Genomic DNA, 20,151 nt, shown 5'->3' with positions numbered 1-20,151 from the left:
AAATCAAAGACAATTCCCAGGTTCTGATTTGCACAGATGGGTGATGTTTTGTGTCACTTACTCAAATAGAGATGTTTGAGGAAGGGGATCAAATTTTGCTTACATATTAATCCCTATAGGCCTATTATATATCCAGAAGAATATATAGAACAGAGGATAGGCCTGAACTAGTAATAAATTTGGATATAATTACTCTAGCAGGTATTTAAGTCATGGAATGTAATGAGATGAAAAAGAGAGCCCAAAACTGAGGTCTGGGACACTTCCTCACTTAAAGTCAAGGAGCAGTCAGTGAGGGAAGATGATGTGACCAGGGAGCCAAAAAAGACATGATTGACCATGTCAAATGTTGTTGGGAGTTGAGGGAAATAAAAACAGAGTAGCATGGACTGCCAGTGTACAAAGAGTCAGAACACAGAATTGTGGATAAATACAGACTGTTAAGAGTGTGACTTACAGAACGGGGTAACTGAAACTATGAGGCTGACACTTGGGCTTTGTAGATTCAAAAAAAAATTTTTTTAAACATCTTAAATTTACAACAGGCACATTGAATAAATATGACATACCAACCATGATCAAAGCATAGCTTTGGTTCTGCCTCAGCTCATCCCTTTAGTATTAGTGAGGATAATCATGCCCCTCCCCTGAATGGAAATTCCAGTAGACATATTCAAATGCTGAGTGTAATCGTATGTTAGATACCACTCTGATGCTAGAGAGAGAACAGTGAAAGAAAATACTCATGACCTTGGCAAATCTATGAATTTGTATGCTCTTAGGTATATAATCATTTTCAACTGGAAATCATCTCTTTTAATAAATTAAAATGTCTAGACCTATGTAATTATTGAAATCATATCTTAACATAAACTTTCATTTCCTCCTGAGGTCTGGCCTGCATTGGGGCAATAGCCTTCAGTGGTTGACTTCTCCTTTGTATTTCCCAATTCACCAATTTCTATTTCCCTCTTGACACCGATTGAAGAGCAATAAGAAATAAGTAGGACAGTTCTTATGTAGCTGGATGGTTTTATCATCTCAAAATTCACAAGTGGTTAAAGATGCATCCTTAGGATGACTAGAAGATGAATTAAAGGTATTTTCTTATGATCTTGCAACTTGCGCTTCTCTTCTAGTCTTTTTCTTCAGAAGGTCAGAGTGAGTTGGCTGGCAATTCTATAGTCTGAGTTCTTTTGTGACTCCTTACTCAGTACCAAGGCACCCAGCTGTATACCTTTAACCTCTTTCTGTGAAAGCGTCAGGCTCCTCCACATTGGCCCAGGACTACCCAGGATGGCTCTTGTGCAGCCCATTTTGTCCATGTGTACAATTCACATATCCTTTGCTTCAATAAATTCTTATAGTACTGGAATATCTCAATATAGTAGCAAGTCTCTGTGCAATGCCACTAAGGTGATTAGCATTTTCTCACCTTCTAGATTTCCAGAGCAGGAATCTGGTGCCAATTCAGGACATCCTCCTCTTGTGGAGACACCAGATTCTTCCTGGAATGGCCACATTGAAGCACTCCTCACTAGGCTTTAAGTGTGGGCATAGAATTCATTGTGAAGTTTTTTTCCATGATCTCCTTCTAAAGGCCTCTCCTCTCTTCTTCTTATAATGTCTTTTGTTGGGGAACAGATACTGGGGATGGAACCCAGGGCCTAATGCATGCAAGGCAAGCATTCTATCACCAAGCTATGCACACCTCCCAGCTCCTTATGATGTCTTAAAGTGTGAGAACTTTGAACATAAAAATATCTTTACAAAAGTTTTCCTTAAAAATTCACATATTTGTATTTGTCTCTCCCCAGTATGACATGTGCCATCTCTTGTATTAGCTTCACAGTCAAAACTGACGTAAAAGAAGTACAATTCTAAAACCCTTGTTACATATATATGTAATGAAACAAACTGTAACAGATTTATCATGGTTTTACATCCTAGAATTGGATAGTAGCCTTTTTTTCTGAGAAGCTGGCAAAAGGGAAAGGAACCTGAAATTTGAGAGTACTGGGAGAGTTAAGGAAGGCAAGAATTTTAATAAAGTGACATGGATGAAGTACACTTTCAGCATTTAAAATGAAAGTAGGGTCTGAAGAAATATATCATCAGCTGGGGGTGTAACTCTATGGTAGAGCACTTACCTAGCATGTGCAAAGTCCTGTGTTGGAGCCCCAACACCACCACTCCCAACACACACACACACACACACACACACACACACACACACCACATACACCACATGCATGAATGCACACACATATACATGCATATATACATAACCACAAACATACCCTGAGTCTTTTTATTTAAATAAAAACCAGAATGAAGTCTCCTAAATTCATGTGACTTCTCCAATTAATTGTTCAGTTTTCAGTTCAGCTTTTCTTGATTAGAAAGGAAAATTATAGACTTTTGGGCACTAAAAATTATGCTATTTGATAAAAAAATTTGCCTTAGGAGGAAGAGAAAAAAATAAACCAAAATTACTCTAGAATGCCAAGAAATCTCTGAGTATATGTGGTCAATGTTCACAAAAATAGCAGGTCATTAATTTCTCATTGTTCAGTACTGAAGGTGATAAAAATAAGTGGGGTACAATGCATAACTTTCCAGTAAATCTGTGGAAACAGAAGCTAGAAGAAATGATAAAATCAGAGAAGAGAGCAAAAGAAGGAGAAGAGATGATAGTCCACACTCCAAGGAACACTTCCGGGAAAGCAAAGAGGGGAGGAGTAAACATTTTTTCAAGGATGGATTATAGAAACCTAGAGGACACAAAGATCAATGGTGAATACCTGAGGTAAAAAATTCAGAATGATGCCAACAAAATATGTACAAGGAATACTAGCACACAGAAAAGTTTACAGTGTCTCCCAATATCATGTAGGAAAACCAGTGGCTGATAGAGCTCCCAGCAGGAAAGGAAGATGGGAAAATGTTAAAGCCCAAATTGATTCATAATGTAGTCAAACTTAAGTAAGCCAAGTTCATTGACTGAAACCGTCAGCAATCTGGTCTCTTCATCATTGAATACTTATGTTTTACTATTAAAGATTTTGACTTCAGTGGTTCTGCATAAATATCTTTATAGAAATAAAAAAAGAAAAGAAAATTCCTGTTAAGTCTTGGCAACCATTCAGAAGTAACCCACACAAAGGGAGTTTGCATATAAATAAATCCTCAACAATGTTTTCATGATATTGTAAACACAGAAGATCCAATATGATCTGGATTTGGCTAAATAAGAATACAACTATGGCTGATTCTGGTTTCTCTCTTTGCTCTCTTCAGTCCTGCCTTTAGCTGGCAACCAGCTTGAATTTGCAGAATACACTTACTAGTCAAACCTTTCTTGTCTCGTAGGTGCAGACGACAACCATGTGCATCTCCGTTAGCCTGAGTGGCTTTGTGGTCTTGGGTTGTTTGTTTGCACCCAAGGTACACATCATCCTGTTCCAACCCCAGAAGAATGTGGTCACACACAGACTGCACCTCAACAGGTTCAGTGTCAGTGGAACAGGGACCACATATTCTCAGTGTAAGTATGGACTCAACCCTGACTCTTTCTTATGTAACATCACAGTGGAGAATAGGCTGACCGGAATAGGCAACTTATGTCTGCCCCATGAGCAATCTCAATTCAATCTTAGTAAGCACTAATTCATACAATACCTATGTGTCAGGTAGTTTCATAAGAGTTGTAGATATGGTGGAGCGTAGGAGAGTCAAACTTCTGTTTGGGCACTATGTACAGACTAAGGGAAGAAAGACATTTGACCTATAACTGTATTGAGGATTTTTGACCCTGTTGTGCAGCCAAATAACCTGACCTCTGATCTTGTTCAGCAATCAGTTTAATTGGTTACCTTAGGCAAGATATTTCTCCCTGCCTCAGTTTACTCATTGGACTAGAGGGTTGGTCAAGTTTGGTGCTTGCAAAGTATGTTACATGCCAATTAGATGCTGAGGGTTCTTCCTGAAAAATGAAAGGGGAAGATAATCAAATAAGATGGAAAATGCTACATCCTAAATTCCCTCTTCAAAGTTTAAAGTACTTCCTTTACCATGAGCCTACTAAAGGTTTTGAGAAATCTCTACAGCAAAGAAATGTGTTTATTCACAATGTTATTCCAAGTTTCTTAAAAGTATTTGACCACACTAAACCCAATTCACTTCCCATGGAACACAGCTGGAAAATGCTGGAATAGATTTTCTTATTTCAATGACACCATGTTTTTTCAGCTGAGAGCCAGCTGAGAAGGCAGTAAGAACTGAAGGACCCCAGGACATCTCCCCAGTCCAAAGATCCCTCTCCTACTGGCCGGCAGATGTCTGAAACACTATCCTTCGAGAATCAGTGACTTCATTCTTTATAGAGTTTTCTAAAGCACAAATGTACCTAAAGGGGACAGCCTTTTAAACCACTTCAGCTAATTTATGGTATTTGGTAAGAGAAATGCACTGACACACGGGAGAGGAGAAAGAAGGGGAGTGGAGCCATGAGGAGGGAGAGAGGACTAGAAGTGACTGAGACAAATGACTACTTCACAATTTTGCCTCCAGTCAATTAGAAAGGATACTTCAAAATAGCTCAGCATCACAGGGTGAGCAATCACATCAGTGCCCCAATTTCTTCAACAAAGTACAGAATTTAACAGCGCAACCCTCCCCCAGCAAACAGAGGGAAGACTGGCAGGCTGAGCCCATGTGTTCAGTGACCCACTGTATCTACCATAGCTCCTCAGCTGCTGGGGTGGCGGGGACTTACTGTCTTTCCAGTTAAATCCCCAGGTTTCACAATGGTTGAATCCCAAGATATGGTAAGACCTGTAAAATAAAGAAACATGCTTATTTCGTCAGCAAAAAGTCTTCCTTCATAGCCTAATTCTAACAGAGAGCTAGTCCAGACAAGAAAGAATTGGCAATAAACAAGAATAACATTTAACAGGAACTATGTGTTATTTTCTGTGTGTTGGGCCCTTTGTTAAATACTGTGTGTGTGTGCACTCTATATTTTATTTAATGTTCATAGCTCTTTAAGGTGAAGAAACCCAATCAGGCTCACACATTTTAAAAGTGGCTGAAGCAAATTTTTAGGGTCAAAACCTCTGATTTCAAAGTCAGTGATCTAAACACAGTATCATGCAACTTCTCCCAGAAAGAAAGTTGGGAAAGCTCTCATGATGCTAGGTTCTTGGTAGACTTTACAGGGAGGGTGAAGGGAGGTTACCCTGTGCAGGATGAGTTACCTCTGGCCTCTGTTGAGAGCTCAAAGCTTTAGTTGGTACTAGAAAAAGTTAGCAAATCCTTAACTCTTCCACAGACTTTGTTCAAAATCTCATAAATCCAGACCAATAGTTCAGAAATGATAGCATTTTCTAATATATACACTGGGAATGAATAAATTCCTGAAGAGACAACAAGGACATTTTACCCAGTCAAGTCTTTCCTCAGAGATTCAGAAATATCCTTTTACACAAAAAACAATGTACCTACTGCAATGGACCTGCCCAAGATGTTGCTCAATATGCTAACCTGATATGATCCAATTAGTGCTTCCAGGTAGGTGTCTACTCAACCCAACATTTTTAGACTATTCTATTACTCAATGATACTTTAAATAAATTTTCTTCCTCATAAAAGGTCTAAATTCAGACTTTGGTGTTTCAGCAGTATTACCCTAATTAATTAATCCAAACCAATGAAGTCGTACTATGTAACAAAATGAAAAATTAATATACCTATGCATTTCAAAGTGCATAAGTAACAAATACATTCAGCTGTTATTTGTAATTCTATTTCTCTTATTCAAAGCAGTTTTGCATTTATGAACTAATTTTATCCTCATGAATACCAGATATCAAAAGTTCTATTTTGTCGGTAAGAAAATTGAGATTTGAAGTTATTCCTCAAGGATATACAATCATTTAAGAGTTAGGAGTTGACCTTGGATTTCCTGACTTGTAGTTGTAATCATTTCCATTTTAATACATTAGAACTATTATCATGAAATTCATATTTTTCATTAAATTATTGAGTACCTAGTATATACCAGAAATTTTTTAATCTCTGTGTGCACCATACGAAGCTTAATGTCTAGGGCAGTGTTTTTGCATTCTGTGGAATGTAACTCATTAATGGATCGTGAAATTTACTTAATGTGTTTGGTGCTTTTAAAAAGAAAATAGAAAATAGGATTAATTATTTTCAAATTGCTATAATCCCCAAAAAGAGCATAGGCCTGGATTGAGTTAGAATTCAGGGAATGTGGCATAATAAAAAATCAGTCTATATCTCTCCCCTTGAATCTGGACAACCTCTATCATAGAGGTTATTTGATGACTAAATATGGCACCAGTCATACTGTACAGTGTCCTGGCCAGATCAATTTCTACTTCCTCTTTTATGGAGCATGCCTTCTGGGAGACCACATGAAGAGATTTCCCACCAAGGTGCAAAGAATAAGAGTAAAACATCATGGATCTTCCAGATCAGCTCAATATCAGCAGAAGCCATAGAAGGATGCCAGGCAAAGCCTTATAAAGCAACTGCCCATCCAAGCCCTACCTGAATTCCTGACTCACAAAACCATGGGTAATAATAAAATAGTGGTCATTTAAAGACATTTAAGTTAAGAGAATGTTATGCAGGAATAAGACATAACATGTGGAAAAGACAGAATATAACCCTGTTTTAATACCAGTTTACTCTCATCCATACTTGGAGTATTTCTTTCATCTCTAAAGAAAATAAGTCCAAAACCAGCAACAATATCAGAAACATTCAATATAAATTACATTCATCCCTTGGTATTCATGATTTCAGAACACCACCCCCCCAACACCTTCCCAAAGATACCAAAATCTAAGTAAGTCCGTTATACAAAATGGGCAATATTTGTATATAACCTACACACGCCCTCTCATATACTTTAAATCATCTTTGGATTATTCATAATACCTAATACAAATGTATGTAAAAAGTTGTTATAGTATTGTTTAGAGAGCAATGACAAGGAAAATGTTTGTGCATATTAAATACAGATACAATTTTTTCCAAATATTTTTGATCTGTAGTTGGTTGAATCTGTGGATTCAAAACCTACAAATATAGAGGAATGACTACATGTATAATCTAAATAAAATAATGATACCAAGAAGTCACCCAGACTTCAAGGTGTGACCACATTAATTGCCAATTAGTTCTCTGACAAGAGAATGGCAAATACACCACAGTTCTTTGAAGTCTAGGTTAGTCTTTTGACAACTAAAGTGGTTAATAACAGAAATAATATTGGTATTGGGTTATTAAGGCTGAACATTTTCTTCAAGAAAATGATATGACCAAACTGAGAAGCAGGCATGGAAGAAAGAATATGGTTAAGGACATCTTGAAAAATGCACCATTTGAGAAATGTTTCATGCATTACTATGTGCAAAAGAGAACAATTCAAGTTATATCTATTAATTATATATAATGGAAGTCAGAATGAATATAAATGAAACTAACTCTTCTCCATTAATCATAGGTCAATGATTTCTAAACATTTGTGTACAAAAAATAACCTCTTTGAAATGGAGATTCTCTGGCCCCACCCATAGGTACACCAATTTTTGTGGTCTGGGGCAAAGGCCAGAAATCTGGTTTGTAACAGATAATCCAGCTGCTTCAGTGAAAGTGGTCCAGGACAAAATATTTTGAGAACCCTTACTGAAACATTCTTGTTTACTTTATCCATTGATAGGAGCACAGGACAAACAGGTCATCTTAAATGAGTTTTAGAGAGGAAGCAGACATGGAGCTCAGAGAGAGAGTGGTATTCTCTCTTTCCTGGCCTTGTGATGTCTGTGGTCATATAACCATTCAGTTATTTCCCAAGCTTTCTCTGGGCTCCTCCAGGACAGATGCTCCTAAAAGTGAACATGTTCCTTCCAATGGCAGTATAACTCAGAGACCTTGGCATCCTAAATGCATTCTTACAATGCTGCTTCTACACCCACACACATAAGCAAACATCCTTTGTTTTGGGATGAAAAAGAAAAGAGGTCATTTTTTATTCTGTTCTGCTCAGAGCTGGTTCCCAAAGACAGGCAATCAAAACTACATGCTGGAAATGCTAAGTGGAACTGCAAAATATTGAAGGAGACAAACTGGATGTATACATGAGGTTATGTCATGTAAGGAACTGTGCAGGTCAGGATGTTGGCATTAATATGCTTTTGTATCAGCATAGATTAGGGAGAGAGGTGGAAATGAAGTGAGCCCCGTACTATTCAGAGCTATTTTGTACCCACATTTGGTACTATACAGATATGCATTTCTCTTGCTCATGGTGATTATTTAGATGTATGTGTGTCATTATCATTACAATTAGTCAAGAGCCTTCTGTTAACTAGCAATGCCCAGATTTGGGTCCCTGAGGGACTGTAGGCACATAGAAATCAATTTCCTCTGCCAAAACCTTATTCAGAAAGTCACCTGTCAGGATGCTAATGTGTGAACTGCTCAATTAATAGAGTTATTCTTTATTACAAAGTATTTTCACATTACAAAATGAAAGTATTATAAAGAGATCAAATGAACAGTCTTCTAGAATCACAGCATAATTTCCCACAGAACTATAGCTACTGAAAGCAAGTGCATAAGGACAAGACTTTGTACTTATCAATGGCTGAGCCTTTGAAGATGCCCTAATTAGCAGGGGGCAAGCCATTGTTGAAGTCCGAATATGACTTTATAAAAGAAAAGAAAATACCACATAATACCCAAGTTTCTTCTGTATGCTGCAATTCCAGAGACACAGCAGCATATACCTACACTCTTAAGTTTAGGGAGTCCCCTAATGACGCCATGAACTAGCCTGACCAGGCTAATTAGCAAGTTATCTGGTAACACAGAATGAACTAACCATCTTCTTCACCACAGACATGAGTATATTATAAACAAATATCTTCAGTGGACAATTCAGGGGGAGGCTAGAACAGTCAGAAAGTTAAGCCATCTGTTTCCAGGCAAAAGAATCTAGTGCATCAAATTCAAATAGGTGTCAATCCATTTTTCCTCTTGAAAAGTCCACAGCATTCCTGAGACTCTCATCCCATTCCCTTTTGCTTTTTCCCTAATCCAGGGCAGAAGAATAGAGACTCTGGGTATAATGGGGAATCCCACCTATATTCAAGAGTTCATGTCTAGACTTCTCTCTATTCTATTCAACACCACCATGTTTTTTCTCATTACTGCTCTTTTCCAACCCTTAAATTACTTTCCTTTACCTTTACTATTTTGCTAGGTTTTGGGGTTTTTTTTCCCCTAAGCAAATATAGCCCACTTTCTATAATAACAGTGACCACAGAGATTAGAGCTAGAAGGGTTACTAATGATCATTTATTCTAATAACATTTCCGGATGAGAAAACCAGGGCCTTATCTATTATATATTTTAAGGAATTTGGCAACTGAAATCATAAATAAAACTCTCAAAACTTGTTCTATCACTACTCTGGCCTTCCTGAATTTTCTGCCTCAGTTCAGTTACAAAATTCAACTCAGTCTATTTTGACAATGAGAATCTTAGCCTCTACAAATTTACAGATCTCTTTTTCAAGTTAAAAGTTCTCCCTTCGCCTCTGAACAGCATCCCGTTCAGTCAGCACAGTGCAGACTTAGATCCTCTCAAAAATCCCATGCTAGGGAGTTCCACAGCACAGATCAAGTCCCTTGGAGACCCCAGGGCTCCACAGCAGCACGCTGCACATGTAAAAGTGATGACCTTCCAGAGGGGCTACCCACAAAGCTTTTCAGACAATGTGATTCACTGAAGACAAATAAAAGAATATTATTAGCCAGTAGTGACTGGATAAATGTTTATGTCAAAGGCACAATTTCTCACTTGATGATCCTTTTAAAGCAAGTATCCTTTCTTGAAGTACACTGCATATTTTTCTCTTCTGTCCTGTACATTTGAACAATGTAAAAGTCATAAAGAGTTCCTAAACCAGAGAGCTCAACATTGTACGAGAGATTAACTATAGTCAAACATTTTCAAGTAACCCTGAATTTATTAAATGTCTTTGAGAACATGATATCATTCTCACAACTATATAGATACTAATTTTTAAAAGAAAATATTATAAATTAACTATTGCCCATGCATTGGCTTCTATACCTTAAAACAGGCAAGCAAAAGATAACACTGATTTATCATACTCAATTTCTCTTTCCTACTTCTTTTTTACTTTAAGTGAAATTTCCTGGAGAATATCCCTACATGGAAAGCCTTGTATGCCTATACACCATGAAAAATAGGCTACACTTATTTTTCATACATATTTTTTGCCCTACCCATGTGAAAAATATAGGGGGGACAAGGTGGAATGTCTGCCTTACCTAGTACAATTTCAGAGGCTTTTTTTTTACTTACCAGGTAAATGTAAGAATCTGATATGACTCATCTCCAATTCACTCATTCACTGAGGAAATTCTTTGAACCTGGGCTAAGTTCTAGCACCGGGTATATGGTAATAAACACAACAGACAAATTCTACACACATAGTGTGTGCTGTTCTATTGAAGCAGAGGAGGGGCACAGACAGATAAAACAACAACATCTGTTATATAAGGTGTTGATAAGTGATGTAGAGACATGAATGGTGGGGGAATGGACAAAGAAGCCACAACGGAAACACAGGGAGTTATTTATTTATTTATCTATTTGAGTGACCAGGAAAGGCCTCTTGGATAAAATGACATTGAGCAGACATAAAGGAAACAAGGGAAATGAGTCATGCTGGCATCTGAAGGAACGACATTCCAGGCAGGTAGAGCAGTGAACGCAAAGGCCCAAAGTTGGGAAGACATCAAAGAGGCTAAGGTCACCACAGAAAACCGTACAGGGTAAATGTGAGAGGAGATGAGAATAGAGAAGAAGCAAATTGTGTAGACTTTGGAAATCATTGTAAGGACTTTCACTTGTCTATTGAAAGAAATGGGAAAGCACTAGAGGGGTTTCATCAGAGGCGTGGCATGCCCTGACCTGAAAAGCATCGCTTTGGCTGTATGGTAGACTATAACATAGGGAGCAGGCAGAGAAATCACTTCTGAAGCTATTGCATAGCCCAAATGTTGGTGGCTCAGATAGGGTGATGGAAGGGGAAGCTAATAAAGTGTTTAGTTACTGTGTATAATTTGAAGGTGAAACTAACAGGATTAGCTTCACTAGAAAAAAGGACTGATGCCAGTCATAATTTTATTACAGTTTAACACTTTCATCTTCAGACTTTGATCCCTAGGCATAGTAGCATATGCAGCTTACATTGATTTATTGAGCCTCTGGGTGAACGAGCTTCTGATCCTTGAATGAATTTCTATCCATATTTGAATAGAAAAGCGGATGTTGGGCAACTAAGAGGTGCTAAGAAAAGTGCAGAATCAGAAACACAGTGCATAAATGTATGGAGTCCTTTCATTTACCAATTACTTACCAGAAATCCACTTTGTACTTCTTGGGGGAGGGAACAGAGAGTAAAAGAACATAATTGAAAAAAACAGCCTGATGCAGCAACAATGGTGTGACGTAGTTAGTTGAAAACCAAGTGAAACTTCTGCTGATATGGTAATTAAGATGAATCGTGGATCCTAAAAATGGTACACAACATATTTTCTCTTTCTGTGAATCTTAAAAGAAAAGAATCCTGGGATGAAGAAGTCTTTGCTTTCATACAGTTCCAACTCCTCATTTGGAACCTAAATCTTGGGTTTGTTAATTTTTACCCCACAGCATGAGGGATATGATTTCATCTTAACCTGCTGTAAACAGTTCAAGACCATTACTTGGATCATAAAGAGGAAACACTTCCTGAGAAGTCAGTCTGTGCTTCGTAATAATGAATTCTCCATCTCCACTATGCAGTCTCTGAGATGATGAGACTAACCACCCTGTAGCTAACGGTGTCCTCATCTTCCCAGACAACACATGTTCATCAGCAGGTGAACTTCTTCTGAAATAGGTCAAGTGAAATTAAGGTGACCATTAAGGAAACAGACTCATTGAAAAAGCAGGAGGACAAGGCAACCTCTGGCTGGAGGAAAGTGGATCCCCTGATCATAACATTACATCTAAACAAGCAGACATGCTGGGGTCACTGGGAACAAGGAAATGGAACAGATGGACACAAACTGGAATGTCTGTTCTGTTGAAATGTTTATTTTATTTTCTTCTGACTGTGATGTAGTACAGAGTTATAGTAAGACGCTGATTCTCAGGAACATCTCAATCACTAAATTGACTTAACAGACTTGGCACCCATAAGAATCTATTAAGTAAATATGGTTAGCATTGATTGGGGGACCAGTTACCTGAAAAAAGTGGTCATTTTCAACAAAGCCCAGTCAGTCAATGCATTACTAGTGTATTTCACAGAGCGAAAAAAAGCTGCCACTTGGCTACATTGATCTCCAATGCTCCACCAAGTTTGTGAAGCAAATTATGCCTTTTAATGGGTGTAAATTGCCCTTTTGTGATCAATAGTGAAACTTATGAGGTCTTTTTCAGCTATTTTCAGTTTTCTTTTTGAATGGCAAAAAGCACCCCTTAGCCTACAGTAACTAACAGCTGCTGCTCACCCTAAGTCCTAGGAAAGCCAAAAATAGGCCTGCTTGCCTCTTATTTCTGGCAGGATGATTACAGAAATCTGCTTAACCGCACTTAAGAAAATGGGCTAAACTTACACCATTAAAAATCTCGTGAGAATTTCATCAGAACAATAGCAAAAGCTCATCACAAACACACACAAAAATGATAGTACTCTGCTCTTCCACATATTTCACTACCTTGGGGAATAACAGATGGGCTAATATGGGAGGCACACGTAAAATATTTATGAAAGGCAAAATAATTGAGATAATAAACTCATAAAACAATAATTTTCTGTACTATATTCAGCAGCATGTGCAAAAATGAATTTTTTTTTTTACATAATAAAATGTATTGCAAAAGCTACAGATGAAACAATAAAAGAGAAGCAGAAAAATATAAGGTAGAGTTTCCTTCAACAAGCTACAAAGAATCTAGGGGAAAAAATACTTGCAGAAGATGTCTTGTGGGTGTTTTTGCTGGTGTTATTTCTTATAAGCATGTGTATTAATTTCCTCACAAAGAGTTTAGATATTCTGACTTCAGGCATTCCTTTTACTGTCCCTGTGGAGCAGGTAGATTACTCAAAGTTCTTCTATGAACTCCAAAATGATGTCCATGGGGTGTATAGGAGAAGAATATTTAAACCATGCAGCTGCTGGCTTTTGCAGCCCCTGTACTTCCTACCTAATCAAAATTCACCTGATGTTTAAGCAATCAGAATGCACAGAGCAAACTGATTTCAAAAGAGTCACAACAAGTTTCATGATAGGATTGGGAACATCAGAATAGGTTTCTGATACAATCATAAGAAATGTGGGTAAGAAGGGGTATTAGACGAGTCTAAGGTAGACAGGGGCATTTGCACACCAGTCCTTTGCTCTCCTTGACTTACCCTCATGACACATCATTCCTCTTCAATCTCAAAAAATGAAAATCCTGCACAGAAATAATAAAACTTGATCCTGGGATAAAGATAAAGGGATTAGTCAAAATGTCAACGGCAGCATGCTTGCTACAGGGAGCTCACTGCCTGAGCCAGTTCTCTTTGCAAGAGTAGATGATGGTCATCACCACAAAGAGGTTTGAGAAACAGAAAGGTCCACCTATGCCCCCCAAAAAAAAAGGTTGCTTAGAGGCCTCACATATGTAGGCCATTGCCTTCTTAAAACTTCCTTTGGCTTCCTCATTCTTTGCATATAAATGCAAATAGTTACATGATCATTCAGGAAATTGTTTTAAAGCTCTACATCATGGTCCACATTAGAGATAAATAAAGTAATGAAACAGACAAGCAAAGCACCCACATATTTTCTGGTCAAGAGTATGGATACTAACAATAACAGCAACAAAAAAAAATGATAAGCATGAAAAAATCAGGCAGAAACAATGAGGCTAGTCTGTCTTAAAACTGGGTGATGCGACAGAGTAACTGACTGGCTGCTTTAGATTAGGTGACCTGATAACAGTCTTTCTGGGGAGATGATATGTCAGATGCAGATGACAAGAAGGAGCTAGACAAGATCATCAGAGAGGAAATGTTCCTGGCAGAGGCAACAGCTACTGCAAAGCACAAAGTTGAGAAACAGATTTGCTGTGCTGGAGAACAAAAACAAAAAGGCAGAGAAAACATGTGAGAGGCATAGCCCAAATTGTACTGGGATTGGTAAGCCAGAGTAGGGAGTGAAGGCACAAGGGAAAGTCACTGGAAGTGTGTAGGTAGTGACTTGTATTTAAAAATACAGTCATTCCCCAGTATCCACGGGGGACTGGTTTCAGGACTCCAAACCCATGGATGCTCATACTTGTACATAACCTATGTACATCCTCCAATATACTTTAAATTATCTCTAAAATACTTATAACTCCTAATACAACATAAGTGCTATATAAATATCTGTTATATTGTACTCTTTAGGGAATGCCAAAATATCTGTATATACCCAAAAACATTTTTTTCCTGAATATTTTTAATCTATAGTTAGTTGAATCCAAGAATGCAGAACCAGGGATACAAAGAGATAACTATATTCTCACTGCTGTTTAGGAAACATCACCAGGAGACAAGAGTGGAAACAGAGATGTCAGGGATATAGTTATTGCAATACTCAGGAGAAAGAAAAGGGTGGCTTGGTCCAGGGTACAGAGAGAGAAGTAGTCAGGTGTTCAAAGAGAGTTGATAGGATCTTATAATAGGTTTGATGTGGGATAAGAAATGAATAAAAAACCACAAATTTTAGACATTTTGTCTGGGTAAGATGATGAGAACATTTACTGAGGAAAGGAAGGCTAAATGGGGACAGGTTGCAGAATCAAGAGTTCAGCTTTGGATGATGGTTTTGAAATTTCCATGAAATATTCACATGAAGACATCAAGCAGGTGCTTAGATATGAGGGGACTGCAGAAAGAGCACTTTTTCAATGACCAGGAGTACTCCCCTAAGTCTCCAGGGACCTGGATTTTAAACTTCATCTTATCGCTTTCTCTTACCTTCCCTAGCTTTGATATTGCTGGAAATAAAGAAATGAAAATACTTTGAAAATAATAAAATAAAGTCCTCACATTTGGAATTACAACCACTTTCCACCAAGCATTTGTCTGGTATACAATGTGTTAAAACTATCTTTACTGTAGAAGCTTCAGAAGATGTAGCTTGTGCTATCTCTGCCCTGAAAGATATCACAGTTGTAATGGACTCATATGGTAATGAAAATTGAACCTCGTCCTAACAATTATAAAAGGAAAAATGTCTCTAAGTGTTAGTATGCCACGTGACTTTGCTATCAATTTAGGTAGCCACACAGACCTGACTTTAGAGGCTTTCTCATATACCTAGTGATGGACCTGCTGAAAGATTTCAGTGTTCACGTTGATGAACATGATCCCACTGAATGCCACATAATCCCAAAATTCACATTTACTCCTTTGTGTTTAAAGAAATTTCTGTGTTAAATGCCATATTGTGGGGCAACAACATATCCACTATCAGACATGAACACTTTAGCATGATATTAGTTCATATATCTTTAAAGGATGGGACAGATGATTTGTCAGTTTGATCTGGGCTGTTGGCAGGTGGTCTGCAGGACCAGCCCCTGCTGTTCAGAGTATGTCCAAATAGACAAACCAATGTACCCGATGTGCAGAGACCTTAAAGGTAATGTTGGGCCATCTCTTTAACCTATTCTCTTGGCTATGTGGTTTCATCACATGGGGAATGAGGCTTCTTGTTTTTGTCCTCATTCAGTGAAAAGAAAAAGCACCAAGAGTGAAATAGATAAAACTTTTCTTAACCTAGACTTCTTATTTTTAAAAAATACAACATGAAAAAAGGCAATGAAAATATATATCACCCTCCTCTAAAGCAGTGGAGCTCACAGATGACAGGACAGGGGCCCTGAAAGAGTCATCTGTGATCAAAGATGCCAAAACTAGTTAAAGATTTTGAAAATAGTAAATAACAAGCTATAAGAAAATTGACTGAACTTTCAATTTTATGCATTGCATTTTTACCAGTTTATAGATTATCAAAGCTAATTTTCAATACAAAAGACTTCTTTCAGCAATGATTATGCTTACAGATTCTCTCTTCACAGGAGATATGATGTGTGAAGGTATGTTCCAAGATACAAAATCATTTTGAACAGAATATTTTTGCAAGTTGACCTACTATAGCATTAAGCCAAAGTCGAGTTAAAATGAGTTTTTAACTTAATTTTAAAGTAGTTTCTATGATAATCTATGCCTTGCCTGTATGACCTACTTAACTGAGTTTTCTGTCCCACTTTGTTTTGCAGCCTCTGCAAGCACGTATGTCCCGACGGTGTGCAATGGGCGGGAAGTCCTAGACTCCACCACCTCGTCTCTGTGATTGTGATTTGCAGTTCAGTTCTTGTGTTTTTAGACTGTTAGACAAACGTGCTCATGTGCAACTCCAGAATATGGAAACAGAGCAAAAGAACAACCCTAGTACCTTTTTTTAGAAACAGTACAATAAATTATTTTTGAGGACTGTACAGTATATAGTGATGTGCTAGAACTTTCTAGGCTGATTTTAGTGCCCCTATTATTAACGATTCCCCAGAACATGGAAATAACCATTGTTTACAGAGCTGAGCATTGGTGACAGGGTCTGACAGGGTCAGTCTACTAAAAAAAAAAAAAAAAAAAATACGGTGGCAATATTAGGTAACTTTTTTTCCTATGAAGTTTTTTGTAGGTCCTTGTTGTAACTAATTTAGGATGAGTTTCTATGTTGTATATTAAAGTTACATTATGTGTAACAGATTGTTTTTCTGAGCACAAAATAAAAAGCATCTGTATTAATGTAAAGTTATTGGGAATAAAACCTTAGAGGTTTTCCAGCATGGTGGATAATGGTTTGTCCTTTTTGAATCACTTAGTGTAATTTGAATATATGTACTTCAAGTCATTTTTACTTTTAATGTTGGAAGAAATTGTCTGTTTCTCTTAACATCCATACATACTTTAAGCTCAAGTTATTACCTTGCTAGAGATTTGTGAGTAGATCTGGACTTCTCTACAGATTACGATGATCAGAAATTGACACCATAAGTATCTGGTTACTGAGATGATTACATACATATTAATTTTTCTTCTTTTAAAGCCACATCTGTATGAGAGCCTAGAATTGCCTAAATAGAGCTCTTAAGCAAAGAGAGATCTCCTACATCCTGAATATAGAAACTGCCAGAAAAATCTGATGACTCCCATTTCCAAACACAAACTTCATTAGTAGGAAAGAGACTGGAAAGCATCTTGTCTTTTCATTGGGAAATCACTCTTATCATTCAGAGCTGAATAAGGCAATAGAAGTACAGGATATCTTATTTCTCAATGTTTTCCCAAAGTCCAAGTAACAATGCTCAGGCACACAGGCTTGTCACTAAACTTTAACATTGTCCTTACCTAAATAAAGAAGTGAACGGGAAAAGTGTGAGTAAGCTAAAACTGGCTTATTCTTTCCTAATACTGTCCTACTTCTGTCAACCTTGTAGTCCCAAATCACTAATTAATGTAGGAACATTTACTGACAACACAACTATCTGCCAGATCCTGCACCAGGTACCATGGATAGAGAAGATGCTAGTTTCCTATGGCTAATGTCAGAAATCACCACAAACTATGTGGCTTAAAACAATATGAATTTTATTCTCTCACAGTTTTGGAGACCAGAGGTCTGAAATCAAAGTGTCAGGGGGCTGTGCTCCTTCAAAGGCTACAAAGAAGAGTTCATTTCACGCCCTTTCCAATGTTTGGAGGTTGCCAATTTTCTTGGCTTATGGTCACATCATTTGAATTTCTGCCTCCATCCTCACATCACATTCTCTTCTGTCCCCATCCTGTCCTCTGTGTGTCTATTGAAAGGACATGTGTCACTGGATTTAGGGCCCAACTAGATGATCCAGATTTTTTCATCTTGACATTCTTAATTACATGTACAAAGGTCCTTTATCCAAATAAATTAATATTCTTAGGTTCCAGGGAATGGGCTACAGACATATTTGTTTTAGAGGCCACTATTTAGTGCACAAGAAGAATGACTAAGATGCAGTCTCCACATTTAAGAAGCATCAAGTCTAGAAAATATTTTAATGAGGTTAACTGTGACTAAGGAAGAGAGTGAGAAGAAAGCAGAGGAGAATCAAGGATATGAGGGACCCTCAAGCTAAACAGTAAAGGCTTGAAGTAAGCAAGATACACTGACACTACTTTTGAAACCTCCAAAAATAATGAACAAGTTCATAAAAGACAACAGGACTGGCCTTGAAGGAAATAAGGGATTCAAATGTTAGAAATTCTCTTCCTTCCGAATGAATTTGAATTAGCAACCTAATCAATCAATCCAAAGCTCATGGATGCTCAAAACACTAGTGCTCACCAGTCCCTGAATGCTCATATTCAAACAGGAACCTGGAATTTGGGGAGTAAATGGGATAGACTGAGTAAGAGTTTTAAAACCACTAAATGACAAAAATGAATTCTGCTGTGACCGAAACTGGCAGGAATGCCAGATAAGTGTGCTCAGAAGGAGCATCTGTTCAGAATAAAGCTGAGGTAAGGTTGATGGGAGAGAAAATAAACTGAATCCACTGATGGAATGTGACAGTCTGTGGAAGACAGTATCAGATGGGTTGTGCAGAGATGCAGCTGATGCCTCCAACAATCAAAGTGATCACCAACCTTTTAAAACAAGACAATCAGGCTTGTGTACAAATCATGAGAAAATCGTGGTTTTGAGGTCTGGGCTTTTATTTATGTTCACTATATTTCATGCCCTGCCAGTATACTGAAACACATTAACTGACAGCTCCTGTCGTTTTCTCCTACCTTGCTACAAAACTTGTTTCTGACTTGAGAGTGCATCATAAAACATGTGATTCCTAAAAGTAATTTTTTTAAATTACACATATATGTGGAAAATAGGTGCTATAAATTCTTTTTTTTTTTTTTTTTTTTTTTTTTACATAAGCCATTAAAAGCAAATGTATTTTGGGTTTTTTCCTCCACATCAGAAATGTTTTGTCCTTCTGTAATATAAAACCGATTGAAACAATCCATCTTTGAAAAACTTCCTAAATTTAAGGAACCTAAACCAAATGATATATCCCATTCATTAAAAAAAAAAATCAGAACCTATCTATATGCTTGATTAGCCATGGTTTTCTAAGTGTTTACAGATTTTGAGGTGTTCCATGTCCACTCTAGTTTAAATATCAGTAGATTTTCCTGACCATTGATGTTTATCATGGTAAAACAAACCAGTTCCTGTTTGTGAATTGTGAGGCAAACTGGCTTGTAGATCACACACAGGACAGTTTAATGAATAGTGAGAAAGGAAGTGATTCAGCCAGTGAACTTTCTTTCTCCACCTTTGATTCCACACCTTCTCTCTGCTGGTCTCTGCTATATTGACCTGCGCTCTGTGATAGTTTCAAGGCCCAGAGCTTTGCAAAGGGCTGTGAATGTGGAGAAGCCATGAAAGTGAGAGGCTGAGAAACTGGATTATAACCAGAGCTCTAAAGACAAGGGGCCAAACCCACAAATAAGGCAGTTATCCATCCTGCTGTATGACAGAAATTTTAGATTTGCATAATTCTCACTGGTTTAACTCTTTTATTTGAAATATAATTAATGGTCCTTGAAATCAGTTGTCTCAGATAAAGAAAATATTCCCCCCTCCAATTCAAATTTACCAGAATTCATAGTTCTTTTAGATAGAACTTTCCTTCTAGAAAGTTATTAATAAGATGAAAAAAAGTCCAGCAATTAAAAGCCTTAATGGGGCACTTTGTTCAAGAAAACTGGAAATCTGTTTCTTGAGTCACCAATCATTAAATAAATCCCAAATGCCTTTTGTAGCTCTCCAAGTCTTACAGCAGAATTGGTAAATGTGTGATGATTAAGGTGTACCTCGCCTGAATGAATGCAAATAAACCAGGGAATGCTCTCTGGTGCTAGGTCTCAAGAATCTATGCTGAAACTGCTTC

At 37.5% G+C, this 20,151-nt stretch overlaps 1 protein-coding gene across 1 annotated transcript in view; it reads left to right on the top strand.

Moving 5' to 3' along the window:
- Window positions 1–17,017, top strand: part of GRM3 (glutamate metabotropic receptor 3) — a 208,734-nt gene extending 191,717 nt beyond the window's left edge. Inside the window, exons 5-6 of the mRNA XM_079151695.1 lie at window positions 3,373–3,547; window positions 16,438–17,017. Of these exons, the coding sequence (XP_079007821.1) occupies window positions 3,373–3,547; window positions 16,438–16,511 (249 nt within the window). The 3' untranslated portion in view covers window positions 16,512–17,017. The remainder of the gene's footprint in view (window positions 1–3,372; window positions 3,548–16,437) is intronic.
- The last annotated feature ends 3,134 nt before the right edge of the window (window positions 17,018–20,151 follow it).

Source organism: Sciurus vulgaris, assembly GCF_902686455.1.
Source record: "Sciurus vulgaris genome assembly, chromosome: 8".
Classification (NCBI taxonomy): Eukaryota; Metazoa; Chordata; class Mammalia; order Rodentia; family Sciuridae; genus Sciurus; species Sciurus vulgaris.
Note: the sequence above shows the minus strand (reverse complement) of the source record. Positions and strands in the feature narration are given on the sequence as shown.